General features: G+C 42.2%; 3 protein-coding genes across 10 annotated transcripts in view; 2 read left to right on the top strand and 1 right to left on the bottom strand.

Moving 5' to 3' along the window:
• Nucleotides 1-4,983, top strand: part of LOC143209271 (uncharacterized) — a 160,869-nt gene extending 155,886 nt beyond the window's left edge. Inside the window, exon 5 of the mRNA XM_076424686.1 lies at nucleotides 4,146-4,983. Within this exon, the coding sequence (XP_076280801.1) occupies nucleotides 4,146-4,490 (345 nt within the window). The 3' untranslated portion in view covers nucleotides 4,491-4,983. The remainder of the gene's footprint in view (nucleotides 1-4,145) is intronic.
• Nucleotides 4,984-12,292: 7,309 nt separating this feature from the next.
• On the top strand, nucleotides 12,293-14,891 carry LOC143209413 (uncharacterized). Of its 3 annotated transcripts, none has more exons than XM_076425025.1 (5): nucleotides 12,293-13,040; nucleotides 13,128-13,287; nucleotides 13,815-14,262; nucleotides 14,358-14,584; nucleotides 14,650-14,891. In XM_076425025.1, exons 1-5 carry the CDS (start codon nucleotides 12,932-12,934, stop codon nucleotides 14,729-14,731), a joined length of 1,026 nt encoding a protein of 341 aa, XP_076281140.1. In that variant the 5' UTR covers nucleotides 12,293-12,931; the 3' UTR covers nucleotides 14,732-14,891. The 3 variants fall into 3 exon arrangements, with proteins under 3 accessions (XP_076281140.1, XP_076281139.1, XP_076281138.1); XM_076425024.1 differs by having other exon boundaries at nucleotides 12,368-13,040; nucleotides 13,107-13,287; nucleotides 13,821-14,262; XM_076425023.1 differs by having other exon boundaries at nucleotides 12,368-13,040; nucleotides 13,107-13,287.
• The window catches only part of LOC143209405 (uncharacterized), a 141,946-nt gene continuing 137,875 nt past the window's right edge, over nucleotides 14,355-18,425 (bottom strand). For all 6 annotated transcript variants that reach the window (XM_076425004.1, XM_076424999.1, XM_076425002.1 and 3 more), the window contains one exon: nucleotides 14,355-18,018. In XM_076425004.1, the coding sequence (XP_076281119.1) occupies nucleotides 17,983-18,018 (36 nt within the window). In that variant the 3' untranslated portion in view covers nucleotides 14,355-17,982. The remainder of the gene's footprint in view (nucleotides 18,019-18,425) is intronic.

Below are 18,425 nucleotides of genomic sequence, written 5' to 3'. Positions count from 1 at the left end.
TGGCTCGGAATATTCCAAGGCTCAAGCGAAGCGCCGCGTTACACGCCCGCGCCCTCTTACAATATTCCCGATGGAGCCGAGTGCTTTTTCGAGACGCTTAATCGGGTTTCTTCGACGGACTTGATTTCCCGGGGGAGATCAGCCGCGGCTAATACTCGCTCGATATCCTCATGAAACGTCGTCGCGATTCACTTGTTCACACCTAGCACGGGATTCTGCTTTGAGACACCTATGGTCTTCGTTTTTACCCCTGATTCTTCAAATGTACGATCTCGTCACGATCTCGTAACTAAAGATAAGAAAATATTTAAACAGCAGCTAACAATCTAGCGGTGTGTGGGTGTGAACAGAGTACACACCAGAGTACACAGAGAGGAGAACACCCCTTTAGACATTATCAATGAAAAATCAATAAGAATCTGCGTAAAAAAAAAACATTACTATTTACATTCTAAAAACGTCTGTAAAACAATATTTCAAAGCCGTGCACATAGGTTAGACAAAATTTGCAGTGCTGCTTACGTACTCGGGAGATTTCCTTGAAGGGTCCACTCAGGACTCAAAGAGTCTACGCTGTAGACTCACCCCCGAAAATCTGCAACAATGACCGAGTGGGCCATTTACGGCGGTGTCCTCAATGAACCGCATTTCCGAGAACGTTCTCGCAACAAGGAAGCGAAGGTGGGATCGGGTTCTACCCTTTCGAGGCTTCACGATGCCAGCATCGAGCTGAAGCGCGTCCTCTGGACGGCTCTCGAGGATCACCGGTTAGAATTTCAGTAATTCTACGCCCCTGCCGGTTTGCGAGTTGCTACCCGTTCGCCGTTCAAGAAAACACGCCTCTCGCATTCTATGCGAACTGTCACCGGCGAACGACCCGAAAAATATTTATTTATTCGCGGCGGATTCCCGTTTGCTACACCGATTCCTATTGCGCTTCGTCATCGACGAGCGTTCGCGAATATTAAACGACCGCCGGGGTCACGGGTGGTATTCCGCTTGATTGGCTTGGAACGCGTTGAATCGACGTCTGCCACCGATTTTCGATTTTCTTGATATACGCCGATTCGTTCTGGTTCTGCTACGGTCGTTGGAGATTTCGAGTTTTGCTGCTGCTCTGATCTGTTCGCCGGACTTCCCCGAACGTTGATGCCGGTTGTAAAATTACTTGGACAATTTCCTGGATCTTCTGGTTCAGCTCCGATCGTAGAGCTTATAGGAATATTATACTTGAATGAACTTTTGGATGACCAACTATTTACTTTATGATAAATAGTGACTAAGATGTTCTCGACAGTGAACCTCGACCGGTCACTACCCGTAGTCACACAAAAATCAGCACTGTGACACATCATTGTAGTCATCTACCTCTCCCTGTAAGGGACTGCTATTTAACTTCGCGCGAAAGACTGAACCCGAGCTGATTTCTAGAAACCTCAGCTCAGCTAAGACCTCACACATTCCAATGTCTGTCTATCACAAGTTGTCAGACTTCCGACGAATCATACCTTGTAACGCGCTTCTCTTACTTTGTGACCGGAGTTGAGGAGTTTTATTAATAAACTAGTGTTTTATTTAGCATTAGACTGCGAATCTTTATGCAAAATAAAAATTGTTTGCATCGATTGCGAGAAGTAGAAACCAAATGGAATGTTACATATTTCTTCCCTTAATAATTTTAATAGAGGAGAAATCATATACATATTGACATCTTTAATTCTTAAAATATTTCAACAATTTTGAGTTTCATCTACTCAATTTTGCTATAAATGCATAAAGATCCTCAGTCTGTTCATCATAAACCTACAACGTTTATTAACCCCTCATCCGGAATACGACAGAACGCTAGACCGAATCGGCAAACATCAAAATTTCAAAGTTGTAACCGAAGTTTGAAACTTTCGGGAGAATATGAAAATCGAAGTACATATACATTCTGTTATAGATGGCGCAAGGGTAACCAAAAAGTATGATTAAACATATTTTACGCACATGGCCAGTTTATCTACCCCGGAGACTTTTCCCGTGTGGGGCGTTTGTTCACGCGAATCCTTGATTTAGATATTTGTATCGAATTCCTGAAGAAGTGCAGCGGTACAAAAGCCTACTGTAGTATTCAAGATTTCTGTCAATCGTTCGCACACTTCGTTTTATAGCACTACACTTTTATCGTATTTGCTGTAAACGCATAAAAAACGGCAGTCCAATTACAACATACACGAAATTTACGAAAGTCATTTACCAAAATTCATCGTTAATACATTCGCTGCCAACTACGTTTTACTACGTTCATTAAATAAACTGGGCCTCCTTTATCATTTAGCAGTTTCTCCTCGTGTTTTCACATGTCTCCATTGTCTAAATAAGAATCTAAAAACCCTTGAAATTTTCAATCCGTAGATACGAGGCGCCAATGACGCAGCACCGCGTCATCAGGCGCCAATCTCTCGAGTTGCGTGCCGAGCCGCAAAGGACCACTGAATTGTGTCGGCAGTCGGCAGCGAACGTGTTAAAGAAACCCTATCTGTAGAAAGAACCACGGGAACCGAACTCTGCTGCTAGGAGGCTAACGTTCAAGCTTCGATTGACATGACCGTTCGACACTTCCGGTTGTAAACCATATTAACCGAACGGAGCTTTGCCTGAATTTTGCCGGCATAGAAGATGCTTTGACACTGATCTGTGTCAGTAAACTCTCCTCCTCGCATACTCTATGTTCATTGTACCGGAACGTTGATCAGCCAATCGGTTTAATTGGCCAGCTGATCAATTAAAAACCGGAGAGAAACGCCACAGATGTGGTTCTGACGGTAGCCCCATCTGTGTTGCTGGCTGAACAACCGTGAACATAATTTCTACTACATACTTCCTCATACCGCGGACTAATGTCCAATCTGACCAGGATCATGTTCTTGCAGAATCGAATCCGATGTCCAGTATCAGTATGTCTTTAAACTCGATCCTGGCTAAAAATGCTGGCGAAACGTTGAAATATGTTGAATAGAAACATTTTGAATATTTCATACCAATATGTTTGCAAGTATTCCTCGTTCATACGAATCAGATGATGTTGTCATTCACTATCAGAGTGTTTCTTCAAAATGTTTCTTCCCTTTCTGACCTTGCATGACTTTGAAGGTCACTGTGCAGTATACGGATGAACTCGTCTAGATACATGCTTTCATGTGATATAAAAGGGTCATCTTTATATCTAACAACATAGTATAAACACAAAAAATTACATAACGCGATTCTGTTGCGTATAAAAAAACAGTACATGTACTACTTTTTCCTCTCATTTTTTCTAATATTTACTATTTACAAGATAAACGCTAGCTAGTAATAGTGTGAACACCCTCTCTGTATATACAGAGTGGAGCACTCTAAACAGGTCACCTACATAACTCGCTTGCTTCTGAAGATAGAAGAAAATGCATCAGGCCAAATTATTTTTTTAAATTCAGTCAACTCTGTTTTATTAAAGGAAATGAGGTATTTTTTAATACACCAATCGATGCAGCTGGGCATTCGTTATAAAAAAGTACTAACGTATGTATGTCAAAAAGTTAGTAGTTCAGGAGATATTTCAATTTAAATAACTCTAAAACACCTTTACTGTCGTACTATGTAAAATGTTAGCGTTTACTTACTAGTGGAACGTCTTAGTACGACAGTAATGGTGTTTTAGAGTTATTTGAATTGTAATATCTCCTGAACTGCTAACTTTTCGACATACATAGGTTAGTACTTTTTTTTATAACGAATGTCCAGCTGCATCGATTGATGTATTAAAAAATACCTCATTCCATTTTTAAAAATTAAGTTGACCTTCATATGTCCTTTACGCGTCCACCTACAAAAAAGCTACTAACGGATTAATGCCCCCTCGAAACCAAGCAATTTCCATCTGATGCATTTTTTTTATAACACCAATAGCAGCCGAGTTATTCAGGTGACCTGTTTGAGGTGCCCCACCCTGTATATATATTATTATTATGTATTATATATCGATTCGCTTTAACAATTTTAACAAGAGTAAATAAGATCCACCCCAGTGTAGAGTCTCGAGGCAGTGGTATTAGTCGGGGGTAGCGGAGTCCTCGAGTTTCCATTGATATGTACTGACACCGTTGTGTTGTTTTCAGGAGAGCGAGATATACCAGAAGTGCGTGCGACCGCCGCCAAACCGGACGGTGTTTGACAGCGAGAGCCCGCCGCCTTACAGGAGTCAATCGGCGTTGTTGGACGCGCCTGACCGGATAGTGCGTTGCCACAGCGCGGGAAGTTCGTTGCTGAGGGTGTTCCGAAAGTTCCCGAGTCCCGGTAGCTCGACGCCGGCGGTGGTTGTACCACCGAGAAGGCCGACCTTGTCCAGTTATTCCGAGTCGAGCAGCAACCTGAGCAACCTGTCCAGTTTGACGGTGGTGCCTTGCGAGACGGACGAGAGCCAGCAGCAACAGCACCACCACCACCATCAGCAGCACGTCTGATCCGAGGCGCGGCCGAGAAGAAGGAGAACACTCGAGGCCACGATGACACCGAGGAGAGAGTTCCTCCTCGAGGTCGATGGACGCCGAACAAGGATCTCGTGGAAACGGCGACGAGCCGGTGACGGAGCCGGAGGCGGCGGTGTGGACCAAGCGGACCGAAACAAGGAACGAGCTGACGAAGATGGGGCGCACGCGCTATACGAAGAAAAACAAGAAGAAGAAGAGGAAGAATACGAAGAAGGAGAAGATGATGACGTTGAAGAAGACGAGGTGAAGAAGGACACTGGAATCGTCGTCGTCGTTCTGCCCTCGAGAATCCTCGAGGCGTCGAGGATCCCTCAAGACTGACTCGCAGGAGAAACTTCGGCCAGCCGATGCTGCCTGCCTCCTCGTCCCGTAGGTGAAGCGGATCGGCCGTGCGAGTGCGCGCGGCTACCATCGCTCACTCGGGGGAGACGGAAAAGAAAACCAGAGAGGACAAAGTGAATTCGGATGATGATCCTCCTACACGACCGGCAGTGAATGGTACTCCAACGTGTTTCGGGTACGGGGAACAACGTCCTCACGGTGAAGTGGAAAGAAAGAGAGGGAGAGAGAGCGAGAGAGAGAGAGAGAGCGAGAGTGATTGAATGAGTGAAAGGAAAAGGAAACAGGAAAAGGAGGATAGAGAAAGAGAGAGAGAAAGAGAACTGGGCTGCTTTCGGGTGTCGTGGGTCGGTCCTACGATAGCTTCCTCGATGCTCGTCGCCTGACAGCGATCCCGAAGAGAGGCCAGATTCGGAGCCTAGATCTCAGACAATTCCAAAGCACTGAAACGAAGCATGTCGGGTTAGTCAGCGACACACGCGGCGAACGACGGAGGGTGGTGGGACAGAGAGATGGAACGAGTGTCTTGCACGAGGGACAAGAAGACAAGGCCTACACGAAATGTGGATCGAGGACCCACGCCCGAAAGGATCCCCTTTCTTACGCGACAAGCTTCGCCGTTCTCTCCGGGTAAGAATAGATAGACCACAAGGCGGGAAGAAGTAGTGGAAAAAGAAGAAGAAGGAGAAGCATCGTGCGGCAAGCAAACGCGACCTACAGACGATCGATCATCGAGTGGAAGTTTGTTCTCTGCGACAAAAGACTTAGTAAATTATTTATTGGCGATAATTCGCGCGAGACCTGCGCTCTATCGACGCGGCGAGCGAGCAGGCGGGAGGAAAGAGAACGAAAAACGGAGGCCCTGGGGTCACGATCGGATGCCTCGGGTCGTCTCTCGGGTAAATGACGAATGCGATGTGTGCGTGTCTCTGGTATGAATGACAGACGAAGCCCCCCACCCCCGCGATCGGATCGGATCGGATCGAAACCGGTCGCGAGTTCGAACGAGAGAGAGAGCGAGCGAGAGAGAGAGAAAGAGGGAACAGTATGAAGAAGAGTATGGGAGTCGACGTGCGCGCGCGCGTGCGTTCGAGAGAGGATGTGGTATATGTAGACACGGGTCTGGTTCGCGTGTGTATGGCTAAACGATCGTGTGCCTGCGAGCGAGCGGACGAGAGAGAATCAGAGGAAAAGTAGTGCCAAGAGCGTAAAAAAAGAAACTCTGTACATATTAGGTTAGGTAGTTCAATATCAATATAATTATTACAACTAAAAATGATATGCTATATACTGATTAAAAGTAATACCTTACACCACGCATAAACTCGAGTTGACGCGCCGCGAACCGCTTCGGGACGCGCGGCGATCGGAGGGACACGAACCTGGAATCGATGCTCCTCGAAGGGAACTTCGCTCGAAACATCATTTTATAGAAATTGTTTGTAAATCAGCCAATCGACGCCTTCGTTTGTTCTGTCAGCCGCGCGCAAAAATCGACGTGTACAGCGGGAAACGAGTGAAATTTAGGCGAGAACTTGTGGTGGACTCAGAAAGGCTGACAGAACAACGACGGTGGATGTTTTTCGATTGATTTTTTCTTTTGCTGAGAAAAGAGATCTTGGTCTGGCTACCGGCGCAGAATGGGAAATGGACGAGATATATTGGTATTCACGTTTTAGTGATTGGTATCGGTCAAGAAGAGATTAGTCTGCCGGCGAAGATGCACAGGAGATCGATGATTCCATTGGTAACCGAAATTCCCGAGGAGCTGCGTGCCCCGTTACGTTTCCGATGGCTCGCACGATGTCTGATATAACGCTACTTTATTATTATTCAGATAGATAAGGCTTCAGTTTTTGACGAAATAGGACGAGATCTGCCTTGATGACGAACCGAGTGTCGACGAGCTGCTCCGTTTGCGCTCTTTTCTTCGTTTTTTCGAATCGATTGAACACGTTCCTGTTTGGGTTGCTGTGTTCGCCACGTATTTGCGAATGCACCGGTACTGTAAATTTTTCTACGAACACCTCTCAAAATTCATGGTATTTCCGCTAGGCGAAATGTTATCGATTTTGAATTTTTCCTTTTCAATGAAACCAATGTACTTTTGTTTTACATTTCTCTGGTGCATAAAATCAATACCTATCCATATGAATTTGTTTGTCGTAAGGGAAGAGTTTCATTAGTGCAATTTAAAGGACCCAACCTGCAACAGATTCGCAACACACATACATACACACGATTTGTTAAGATTTTACTGTGTCACGATCGAATGGAACATCGGGAGATAATCGAGCAATCGATCGCGTCGACCTCGGTTCTCGAGCTTGGTACAGAACGAAACTACTGAAGTATCTCATGAGAAGTCACCAATTATTGTAATCCTTAAATCTGTAAGAACGAAGGGGTAAATTTTCAAATAAATTACCGACAGGTTAGCCCCGTGACCGTGGTCCAGGTGTGTACATCCGTAGCTTCGATCGAAAAACAGCATCTCGAAATTAGAAAATTAGAGGAACATCCACGAAATCTTGCTTCGTCTTTCGATACTTTGAAGATCTGTACGCATCTAAGACGCATCTGTGCACACCCGAGACACCAGGTACACGGAGATCAGCGATGAACCAACATTTGGCGTCGAATATGCGTAACAAAACGAAACCAATGCCGACAAGACAGGGAAACAGACACATGTATGCATAAGTGAGTATGCACGCGCGTATATTCACGTGTATGTATACGTACAGAGGAAAAATCCGATTTGTTCAACAAATGTCCGGGCAGTTCTACACACTTACACACACAGATATACGTGAAAACATACATACATACATACGTACAAAGACACGCACAGAAAACACGACAACTTTGGCCGTTTCTCTCAGCGGCGCACAGCTGAGAGTGCCGAGGAATCGATTCCAATTTGTTCCATCGTTGAAAATGTGTTCACGCGCATGCAATATTAGGTGATGAAGAAATTTAATCGTAATTCTCTATCTAATGAAAAGAAGCAACAAAAGGGAGGGAGAGGGGAATGAAATCGAAGGGAGAAACGAAATGAAACGAGAGACGGGAAGAACGAACAATAGCGGATTAACGAAAGAGATGAAAAATTAAAATCAACGGTCCCTCGCGATCGAACGAGAGGGTAATCGATGAGTAGAATGCGAGATAGAGCGACTGCGTGTGTGACTGAGAGCGCGAGAGTAAAACAGATAACGCTAAATCCAATGGGTCTTGTGCAAGCCTCGGTTAAATTAAAACTGTTATCGACTTAGATTAAATTTTAAACGGTCCAGGAAGCTCTGGGAACTCGGGAAGATACGACACCGAGCTTCGTCATTGTATATTATCATTGAAGATAACGCGGTACTGCCTCGTTGCATGTCCAACCGTTCTTTAGCGGATCAACAATCTGGTACAACGTTTCGCGAGCAACAATGAAAATTTTATTATTAGAGTTATAACGTGGAGTTTGCGGGGAAGCGAATAAACTAATCGAGACACTGTAAGGAGAATTACGTGTTAGAAATTTCCGTAGACTCCAAGCGTCGAACAACGTTGTTCCAGATTTCGGTCCAGGTGTAATTGTCGACTCGACCTCGTTACTTGTACCCCGACGGTCCCGTTCGGATCAATACTACTCGAACTTTAGCTTTCAAGGAAACCGAGACGCTAAAGTACTAGCACAATCATTGCAATTGGTTTCATGTATTTTTATTAATAGACTCATCGGTTTTGTTAAATGAAATGCGTAAAAGAAATGTATTCTTGCAAATATCATCACGTGCACCTCCAATCTGAAGTATCATATCTAAACTGCGGATCTTTATGCATTTACGGCGTACGGAAATTTTTATTAATTTCGTATTTACAATTTGATTGCGCTTTCTTAAAATTTGTCTAGAAAAATTCGAAATTGCATAAACATTCGCAGTCTAGTCGTATCGAAAGGTTGAAGAGCGTCTTGGTTTGTTCGATCAAGAAAATAGAAGGAGAGTAGTGTAAAATCTGAACGAAATGGATATGAGACGAGGCAGTACTATACTCGAGGATTCGTTAAGTCTAGAGCTTCTGGCAGGTCTGGTACGAGCGAGGAGATTTGATCATTTGTGGCCTTTCGGTGAGAAATCGGTAGCAATCGGGTTGGGAACTAGTAGACATGTTCCCCCGTGTTTGCGACTTTTTTGACGCGTATTTCGACTCAAACGAACGGCTTAGCTCGTTGGATCGGTACTCGAAACGCTGACGCTCGAAGAGAGACTAGTGACGTATTCGAGATGATCGATGTTCGATCCTTACGTTGCCTCGATATCTCACTGTTTAACTGGAACGATTAAACATTTCTTCCGATCTAGAATAATTCTATTCTATATTATTTTTTTCTCATTTTGTAGTTAATTAGATATTTCATAATTAGACAGCGGACTTTATGCATTTCTGAGAAAAATGAGTAGGTGTAATTTAAAACATTAAAAACATTAGACGAATTTACAAAATACCTATATATTTAGCGTAGATCCTGCGGGAACTTTATGTCGAAAGAGGAGAGTGTTCCTTCGAAATTTCTTTTCGAAAAGAGAAGTTCTTTCGAGCGTCAGAGCGAACGAAAGCCCGTTTGTCTTGTCCTCATCGTTCGTACGTATTCTCGGAAGCGTTGTGTCCAGGTTGATCACTCTTCGTCGACGAACTGAAACGATATAAAGAAAATATCTGGTGATTGGACTCGTCGATCAACCTCGGCCGCTTCCGGTCCATCTAGTCATGCTGAGCCGTGCGTCCCGTCGGAGGATTTATATATCAAGTCGTTTTGAATCGGTCGGCGTGATCCATCAGCGGATCCTATTAGACGTGATTGTGATTTCACGAGGTGTTCCAAAATTGCGGATTTGGCCGTTCATTGCCAACGAAACGAAATTTGGCTACGCGAAGGCTTCCCCGGAAGCGGTAATTATTCTAATCGTAATGTCGATAAGATTGGTGTGTCTAGTCCACCATGACGAAGAGATATCCGAGTCAGGTTAGCTTCCTGTTGCTCCGAAAACAGATGGGTACAATGGTACAATGATTTTCTCATCGACTTTAGCCAATCCAGATGCAACTTAGAAGATAATTCTCTGATCCTCGTAGGATCCTCTTCGTCCTGGAGTGTGTAAATCTTGTTTCTTTTGTAATTTACGTTATTAGGTAAACCGAAAATATGGTGTAGATGAGGTGGGATGCAAATCGGATCAATGCACAGACCCGCAGACTGATACGGATGCTAATCTGAGAATCAAAATTTTAGGACGTCTCGTGGTTTCTCGGAGACGCAGTGTCTTATGAGCGTCGTTTGGTACCTCTCGGTGATCGAATTGTCCGCGGGAACGATTATATCAGTAGATTCCGGATCTTTATGCAAAATAACGCTAAATTCAATGTTATTTCTTCCCGCAATGATTTTAATAAAGGAGAAATTATATATTGACATCATGAATTTTGCAAATTTTTCAACAATTTTCAATTTCATATACTCAATTCTCCTATAAATGCATAAAGATCCGCAGTCTAATTATCAGGTTGCTCGTGAGCTCGACTATCGATGGGTCGAGTACCAAAAGGACGCGGAGGATGATGGGTGAGTGTGTGCGTGAGTGGAGGTGAGAAAGACGTGTATTGTGTGTGTGTGTGTGTGTGAGAGAAAGAGAGAGAGAAAGAGAGAGAGAGAGAAACACTAGCCAACGTGTCATTCGAATCGAATAATCATCGTTTACATTGTCGTCGTGATATACGGGCGGGAGAGTGAAAGAAAATGAAAAATGAATAAAAAATACGAGAAATTCGGGAAAAAAACCTTTTTTCAAAGTAATCGATCGATGTTGTAGGAACCAGTGTCATTTAAAGTAGTAGGTCGCTTCTACCAAAAAGGAAAGTCATCTCGGGACAAGTTTTGGGAACAGTTTCTACGTGATTCGAAAGTCGCGCCAGCTGCGTGGCCGCGCTCGAGGCGGCGCGAGATTTCAAGAAAAATAAGAAATGAAAAACAAAAAAGCAAGACGAAGAGAAGTCACGAATTTCTTCAAACTCGTCGCTCCTTTTACTTTTTCCTTTTTCTTTCTCTTTTTCGTTCGTTTCTTTGTCGTGGAGGATCTCGAGCTCTCCTCGAGCGTGCGAAGGACACGCGGGAAAGTAAACGGTTTTTTATACAGTAGAATTGTACCAATTGTACCACATAGGAAATGAAAAAAAAATTATGTTCGTTGTTCACTGCTCTGGCTTGCTAGAAACAGCAAAGTAACAATAACTCGGGCCTCTCGGAGGCTGTTCGGACCAGGAGAGGCGTGAAAATCGCAAAAAAAGACTGCTGACCAATAAAACGAGCGTAATTCAATCGATAGAACTTGCTCCGGACAGTCCCCTTCGTGCCCCCCGGTATGAATCGGCAACATTACGACATTGCAAGATTATTGGTGTACTTATCACGCAGTTTTCTACAAAATAAAGAAAACAATTTTGAAAAAAAATGTGAACGAAACAGTATTCATTTATGGTGTCATCCTTCCTCAAACATTCCAGCTTTCTCGGTAACTTTCGCATAGACACAAGACTGTCCCCACCACAGCGCCCAGCGTTTCCCACCAGCATCCGTCGTTACCATGGAGGATGGTTGGTGGGGGAAGCAGGAATTTGAGGGGACCCTATAGTTTCCACCCCTGAAAAGAAGAAGTAGCTGATAAGAACAGAAAAATAACTAACAATATAAGAAGGCAATGATCTCATCTTATTCTGAAATTCATGAAAATATTACAGACATTTGTAACGCTGGGATTGATTCTGGAATAGTCTAGAGGTCCTAAAGATTTTTCAAACTATAGACCAGGGATTCTCAAACCGTGCTACTCTTTTGCCAAAGGGAGAGTTGTTACTTGTTACGCCGCCCACGAATTATCCATAGAGTTAAAATCCGTATAGACTGTAGGTAACGTAGGTAGACAGTTGATAACGTAGGTAGACTGTAGCACCGACGAGATACTATCCTCGTCGGTGTAATGGGCATGGTCAAAACCCGAGCGTGAGCACTCTCATTTCGTCTCTGCTAATATTCCATATTTTTCACCAAAAAACAAACATGTGTTTGTCCATCAACCGAAACAGTTTTTCTTGAGAACATGTCTGTGGCACCATCTATGACAGAGGCATAGGAATTCTATGACATTTAGTACCCTTAAATCAACGCTAGATGGTACTACTGGTATTTGTGAAGTTTGTTGGTAACATTTGCTAGCAGCTACAGTATTTTGCCGCTACATGTAACGGCGCTATTTTCATTATTATACGGAGCAAATAATTCTTGCCGGAATTTATAATTGTAAATATTTATGTTATTGATAAACAAACTTGCGTCGCACGATATTGCCTTAAATCTCCATGGACTTGAAATTATTTTTCTTGCGTTTAACCATACGATTTCTGTCATAATAATCCACGTATCCTTTACAATAAATATAGGATTCATATCGACACCATTGATCGAATATAACAAGTGTCCGTGCTTCAGTAGTGGAATGTGGAATGACTAAATAACAGGTTGTCTATAACAGGCTTAACATAGCATGTTAACTTTATCGTCCAGAATATTTCAAAGACGTTGTTTATAGTTACTCGTGTCTTCAAAAGTGTATGAAAAATAAATATCTATGTGAACAAAATATAAACAGTAAATACGTATAAAGTTTCGAGGCCGTGCCTTTCCATAGTGCGCAACAGGTTAGGCGTGCGTCTTTGATGGGAGGGGCCAATCAGCTTTCTTCCCGCCATTTCTAATTCCATTCCATTCCATTCTCGACGCAAGTGTTGACGCGTTGTTGTGATTGTTTTTTCTTTTGCTATTGCCGATTTCCTATGACACAACCAGTGTTGTTTCAATGGATTTTTAAGTAGCAATTGCACTCGCCTAGTTCGCGAAACATGCGTAACCGTTAAAAACCGATATCGTGTTGAAAAGTGGCGTTGACATTTTATCGCGTCATCGCAGCATACGTTTCGCGTGAGGGAAACGTCTATTTCGAAGTGTTTTTCGTTTATTGTGAGAAGAAATGAATACACCAACAAGAAGGGACTTTCTCCGAAGGCCCGATGCAACACGTCGAAGATCCGCCAGACAAGCTTTGGCAGTGATCCCTGTCAATAATTCGTCGTCGCCTGGTGAGTTACCTACAGTTTTTTATGCCCACCTGTTTGTTCCTCTCTCAATTCTCTGTCATGTTTCAGGAGAGACTGTTTCTACCGAAGTCAATGCAATGGACAACTTTTTAAACAGCCGGCATGGCTCCGACTCCTGGAGCCCTGCACCTAGCCCTGATGAACTGGTGATACAGAAGCGAGGACGACGTCGTAAGACCATAGTCTGGTCACCTGACCTCGATACGTGCAAACGAAATAGTCTCTTCAAGTGAGTATCTTCATATTGATATCACTGGCGAGATATAAGGATAATTAACGATACTTTTGTGGCATACTTTAATGCGCAGAACGCATTAAATGTCAAATTCATCTTTTTTAAAATTCAATTTTATCAAGAAATCAAAGATATTGCTGTAATTGTATTTTACGAAGCTCAAAGAATAGGAATATCATTGATCAAGTATAAGGATAGACTTATCATTCAATTTTCATTTTGCCTATTTACATGCAAATGAAGCGATCCAGCACACGAAACAACGATTCAGAACAGAAATAGATTTGTTTATTTATTTGTGGCACGAAGATTCTGGCATAATAATGAGTAATGAGGTTATATGGCCCCAAAAAGTGGGCCGCAAAAATACATTGAATGATAGGTCTATCCTTACATCTACATAGTCTGTGTCGATATGCAAGCCATCTGTAGACCAGGGCCCGTAGTAGCTCAGTTGGTTGGAATGATTCGTGTTTTTGATTTCGTTACCAAACCATTCGATCGGTGCTTGATTTTTTCAGTTTAAGTTCCAGGGACCATACTCCTGTGAAGAGTCCAACAAAAACAACCATGCTATTGAGAAGCACACCAAGGAAGAGGCTCTTGTTGGGCAACCCAAACGAGTCAGAGTTCACAACACCGGAGAAAAAGAAAAAGTCACAGTTGTTGACAACCTCGAGTAATTCGCAGTCACAATTCAATGGTAGTTTGGCGAGTGGTTTGAGAGGTCTCAGTCGCGAGCAGCTGGTAGATATGATAATGGACGTAGTTGCTGAACAGGAAGAAAGTGGGCTACCAGAAGGGGAAAAGCTGCATAATGTTCTTCTAAAGAAAATGCCAGTAGCGGATGTGCAACCGCTCATAGATACCCTAAATAATTTGAAGCAAAATATTCATTTGAGCTTGTTGCCATCCAAGCTGGATGATTCTTCGAATAATTATGCACATATTCATTTAGATGTTTTTCAGGTGCTTTGTATGCAGTGTTTTTTTTTTAAATGTTGCTTGATGGTTCGAGCTGTATTGTTTGAATTTGTTATTAATCATGTGATGATTTCGTACAGAAAGCTATTATAGATCAGGGGAAACGATTGGTGGAATCTCAGCACTGGACATCCGTGATTCAGTACGTGCACGCAGCATGGAACATCACGAAACAAATATCGAAATGCGACAATCGAAACGTTTGCGATTTGTCTCATAAATGTTTTAAATATTTGACACACTTTTGTCACCAAGCTTTGAAAAGAGGAACCTTCACTGGACCCGCATTGGATATGTTTGCCGATAGGTATTATTAGTTAGAAAACGATAATTGTGGTCAGGGAACGAGGTCTAAATAAACTATTTTTTCAGACTTGACACGATGCTCGCCGATTGTGAGGATATAAAGATTTGTCTGCAACTAATAAGCGAGGCGAAGAACAATGAAACTTAATTATTTTCTACTAAAGAAAAAAAAAGAAAAAATCAGATGACACTTGAGTATTCTTTTTATATCGTTACTATTAAGGACACAAGAGGCCATACGTATTACAAGTCTTAACATATATATTATATACATATATATTTTTAATATATACATATTTTAATTTTGATACACCGCATGCGATGACCCTTGATTTTAACAGTCTCCACTGTTACATTTATATATTTTTTTTACCGAATATTTTTTTACAACCGCTTTATCAAATACACTAAATGATATTTGCTTGAAATGGTATTAACGTAGACGTAAGAGTATTTTTTCACTTTTATGCTTAGCCGTTTGTTTTATAATCTTGTGTACTGTTCAAATTAACATTATCGGACAAAGATGCTTCGCTTGAAAGGCATACTATTGTAATCCCAGTAAATTCTAATTTATGACGGACACGTGTATTGTAAGTGCCTTATATTTGTTTTGTTATCGTACTCCGTGGATGTGTTGTCTCTTTCTCTATCTTAATATTTTTAATGATATTTATAATGAGATTTTAGCGTTTATTTAATATTTACCTCGATAGTATTCTTGCTAAGATGTAACCGGTACAACTTACTTACCCCGAATTATCGGCTGCGCTCACCTGTACTCTTTCACAACAGTAAACTGTGTTTTGTAATGATTTCTTCTATTAAAAACAATTTATTCGTCATAATATATCATGCATTCTTACATAATATATCCATTATTACTTTTGAAAGGCACATTCTTTATTTACGAGTAAGCGTCAGAAATGCTCTGAGCGCGGGTGCATTCATTCATCTGTACATTCTTAAACAGTACAACAAGATGCGCTCAGAACCCGTCTGACAGTGAGTCATTCGAACCTGGCCTGGCTGACGACACTGTCCCACGCCCGTTTTCTCTTCTGACAACCAACATATCATTTTCATAGATCCTGAAATCATTTTACCCACCAGCCCCAATTTTTTAAGAAATTCTGCTTCGACGAAAAAACACAAACTTTCAACTTTAAGAATTATTTGGGGCATCAACGTAAAAAGGAAAATAGACACAAATGACTACACAGAACGATTCTATAAACTCTCTCAAGTGCAACAATATATATTTTTATAACGCTATTCTACCTTCTTTTATCAAAAACAAACCTGTAGGCCTATCTGAGAATGTTGGTGGTATAATGATGCATCGTTTGCTTCAGATATTGCTTAAATACAGATATATTTAAACGTCTAATGATATTACAAAAAAATATACCACTGTATTCGTGGGAGGTTGTAGAACTGTTTAATGCAAGAAACACGCGTATAGTTTCTATGGTTGAAGCACAAATAATTCTCAAAGTTGGAAATCGGATATCGTCAAGATTGAATTTCTTGAAAACCGAGGATGGTGGAGAAATGGATTTGCAAGAACTCGATTGGTCATCGGAACGAAAGAAACAGCGAAAATCCGTGAGACAGTGTGATAATCAATTATACAATTCTAGTCGCGCGTTCGATTCGTCATGGGGCCCCCGAGCGGTCCCAGGGGTTCCGTATTTCGCGCATCATCCTCTCTTGGTTCACTCTCGGGGTCCGAAGCGCCTGACCGGCAAGATTACATTCTACATCGTTAGGAACATTTTCAAAATCCGAAGTCGGCTCGGTCGGATTTGGAAAATTTCGCTGGTGACGAACGAAAACGTAACAAATAATCCGCAACAATAATCTGACTTCATCTAAACGGGGCCGTTTAGTTGAAACAAATCAAACAGTGTTAAGTACGCGTGAAATGAAGGAGGGAGGAGGGGGAAGGGGTAGCTGAGTCCCTTGCAGGAGAGCCAGGATCATTCGAAAAGTTCTTCCGTGAACGAGAAAGATCGACGCACAATATCCGGAAACCAGAAGCTTGCGCGTGACGAAGCGTAGGGATTAAAAATAAAAACGTTGCTGTTCGCCCGTAATATTCCTCTTATGTATAGAATTCATTCAACGGCGGGCCCCGTACGTTCGAATTGTTTCTCGTGCTCTGCGGCGCGGCATGGAGGAACTTTCCAAGTGATCATCATCGCTCGGGAGCTCGACATGCTTAAGTGATCCGTATTTAAAGTAAACGCTTCGACTGTCAGCTACGGGAGTCGTCGACCTAAAAGCGGAATGGCCGAGAGGGAGGCGATTTTACGGGATCGAAATTGATTTCTTCTTTTGTACTGTTTCGTTGAAGGAACTGACTAACGCGCGGGGTACGAGGACGAACGATTCTCGCGAGACTTAGGGGGTAGACTTGTTTTTCGATAACGTACAGATGGGGTTTTTCAGTAGGCAAAAGCGCTAGATAAAAGTCCTATTTTTACGTTTACGAGATGCAATTTGCATTATTCGGCAGCATGTAGCTGTCGCGGCTTTATGAAAATAGCTACATGCGCAGCTTTATGCTTCCGAATAATGCAAATTAATCATAGTAAACGTAAAAATAAGACTTTTGAGGGCGATAGCGGCCTAGATTGATGTTTTATCTAGCGCTTCTGACTGCTGAAAAACTCCATCTCTGCATTATCGAGAAACGAGAGTCTACCCCCTTAACACTAAAACTACCGACGTCGGTCGAACATGACCGACACCATTACAATGATTTCAATCGTAAACACGCTCTCGCGGGAAGCTATTGAATAAGCGCAAAATCTAAATAAATTTTCGACGTTTTGATAGGGCAGCACACGTTAGGCGTTTTTAGTAACTTTAGTGTTAATTACGCTTGATCCTCTTCGAGACGCAACGAATTGGAGTACTTTTAACTAGAACTGTGCGTCGTTGTGATCCGCTCGATCGCGTACGAAGACTATGTTCTTCGTGTATATATGTGTGTGTGTGTCCTAATAGTCTTGTTTAATTATTAATTTATTTCTTCGATCTTGTTCCTCGTCGCTGTGAACCGCGACTACTTTTATTGGTCGACGCCCTGACGTCGCTTCAACGAGAATAACTTACGATAACCCCATGCTCCGGGCTCTCATTAGCAGTTAACCGGTTTTCACTTACAAAACATAAAAAAGAAATGAAACCTACAAACGCGTCGAGAGGAGAGTCTTCTCTGTATCTCTGTTCCTCGCTCGGCCCGTTCCGGATGACAATGGGGCGCGATTAAATAAGATAGAACGTTGGTAATGCGACACGACGATGCAACTATGATACTTAACGAGATAAAGCTGCGAATCAAATACTGTGGTAATGATCAATCATCGGATTATCAAATGGTGACGGGGCTCAGTCCACCTTCGCCGGCTGCACTCGAGGATACAACTGAAACACGATCGATTTATAATCATTAGACTACGGATTTTATGCATTTATAACAACAATTGGTACGTACAATTTAAAGCAGTGGACATATATTTAAAAAATTTAAGAACATTAATGTATTAGCTTCAGTTTAATCAAATAATTAAAACATGAAATCAATTTTTATTTAACCTCTGCGTCTTAGAATCGACGCAGACATTTTTTATTTTGCATAAAGATCCGCAGTCTAATAAATCATGAATCAGCACGTCGATTACTGCGGAGCTTTATGCGAAATAGAAATTATATCTTCCGTAAATCATTTTATGACGTACTTCAATTCACGTAACAATCCGCTGCTATAATTGATTTCAGCGCTTATCGTTAACATGACTCTATGCAATCGTATCTACTTCATGAAATCTTAA

Source organism: Lasioglossum baleicum, chromosome 6 (genome assembly GCF_051020765.1).
Source record: "Lasioglossum baleicum chromosome 6, iyLasBale1, whole genome shotgun sequence".
NCBI classification, from domain to species: Eukaryota; Metazoa; Arthropoda; class Insecta; order Hymenoptera; family Halictidae; genus Lasioglossum; species Lasioglossum baleicum.
Note: the sequence above shows the minus strand (reverse complement) of the source record. Positions and strands in the feature narration are given on the sequence as shown.

Bases quoted from the DNA above. Each gene is read 5' to 3' on its own strand.
- LOC143209413 (XM_076425023.1), top strand. From the start codon at position 12,932: ATGAATACACCAACAAGAAGGGACTTTCTCCGAAGGCCCGATGCAACA. The intron at 13,041-13,106 runs GTGAGTTACCTA...GTCATGTTTCAG, and splicing joins CAATAATTCGTCGTCGCCTG to GAGAGACTGTTTCTACCGAA. The intron at 13,288-13,814 runs GTGAGTATCTTC...TGATTTTTTCAG, and splicing joins AAACGAAATAGTCTCTTCAA to TTTAAGTTCCAGGGACCATA.